This window comes from Seriola lalandi, unplaced genomic scaffold (genome assembly GCF_002814215.2).
Source record: "Seriola lalandi dorsalis isolate HSWRI2012SDOR001 ecotype SW California unplaced genomic scaffold, Sedor1 jcf7180002050476, whole genome shotgun sequence".
In the NCBI taxonomy this organism is placed as follows: Eukaryota; Metazoa; Chordata; class Actinopteri; order Carangiformes; family Carangidae; genus Seriola; species Seriola lalandi.
The window spans coordinates 1-1,152 of NW_019521029.1; the positions used below are offsets into that span (position 1 = coordinate 1).

General features: G+C 44.4%; 1 protein-coding gene across 1 annotated transcript; it reads left to right on the forward strand.

Annotated features, from left to right (window-relative positions):
- Window positions 1-5: 5 nt before the first annotated feature.
- LOC147819692 (protein NLRC3-like) lies at window positions 6-768 on the forward strand (the record flags this gene model as incomplete). Its single annotated transcript, XM_087171944.1, has 1 exon — window positions 6-768. A coding segment is annotated over one exon (741 nt), but the record flags the coding sequence as incomplete, so codon positions are not given.
- Window positions 769-1,152: the final 384 nt, after the last annotated feature.

Here is a 1,152-nt window from a genome sequence, read left to right on the forward strand (position 1 = left end):
TGGGGAGGCTGGCGTTTGAACATCTGGAGAAAGGAAACATCATGTTCTACCAAGAAGACCTGGAGCAGTGTGGCCTTGATGTCACAGAGGCCTCGGTGTACTCAGGACTTTGTACTGAGATCTTCAGAAGAGAGAGTGTGATCTTCCAGAAAACAGTCTACTGCTTTGTTCATCTGAGCGTTCAGGAGTTTCTGGCTGCAGTCTACATGTTCCACTGTTACACCAACAGGAAGAGAAAGGTCCTGGAGAACTTCCTGGGGAAACAACATGTTGATTTAATCCTGGATGTCCTCCTGAGGAGAGCCATGGAGAAATCCTTCAGAAGTGAAAATGGTCACCTGGACCTGTTTGTTCGCTTCCTTCATGGCCTCTCTCTGGAGTCCAACCAGAGACTCTTAGGAGGTCTGCTGGGTCAGACAGAGAACAGTCCAGAAACCATCCAGAGAGCCATCAACAACCTGAAGGAGATGAACAGTTATTTTATCTCTCCTGACAGAAGCATCAACCTCTTCTACTGTCTGACGGAGATGAAGGATCACTCAGTTCATCAGGAGATCCAAGAGTTCCTGAAGTCAAAGAACAGATCAGAGGAGAAACTCTCTGACATCAACTGCTCAGCTCTGGCCTACATGCTGCAGATGTCAGAGGAGGTTCTGGATGAGTTGGACCTGAAGAAGTTCAACACATCAGGGGAGGGACGACGGAGACTGATCCCAGCTGTGAGGAACTGCAGGAAGGCTGAGTGAGTCCAGACATGATCAATATAGTTATTGATCAGTAGATCAGATCAGTAGTTTAGTCAACTTCATGTAAACACGGTATATACCTGTATATAACAGTAAATGCTGTGAGGGCCAAAATGTAGAGTTTCCATTGGTTGTAATAAGTTAATAAAAGGTTCTTTTTTTAAATTGTAATTAATTGTTAGATGATACATTTATTTTTTAATGTTCTATCTATGTTTACTCTGTGGCTCTCGTGTGGAGACATCACATACTGTAATAGGGGGGAGATCCATGATTTTGCTGAGCTTCTTTAATGCCAGTTGTCTAGGTTGCCCATAACGTTCATCAAGAGCTGCAATGGCTTGGGTGAGAAGCACAGGAGAAAGAAACAAGAGGCTGAGTAGGGTTTTCAGCTGGAGGATTCAAA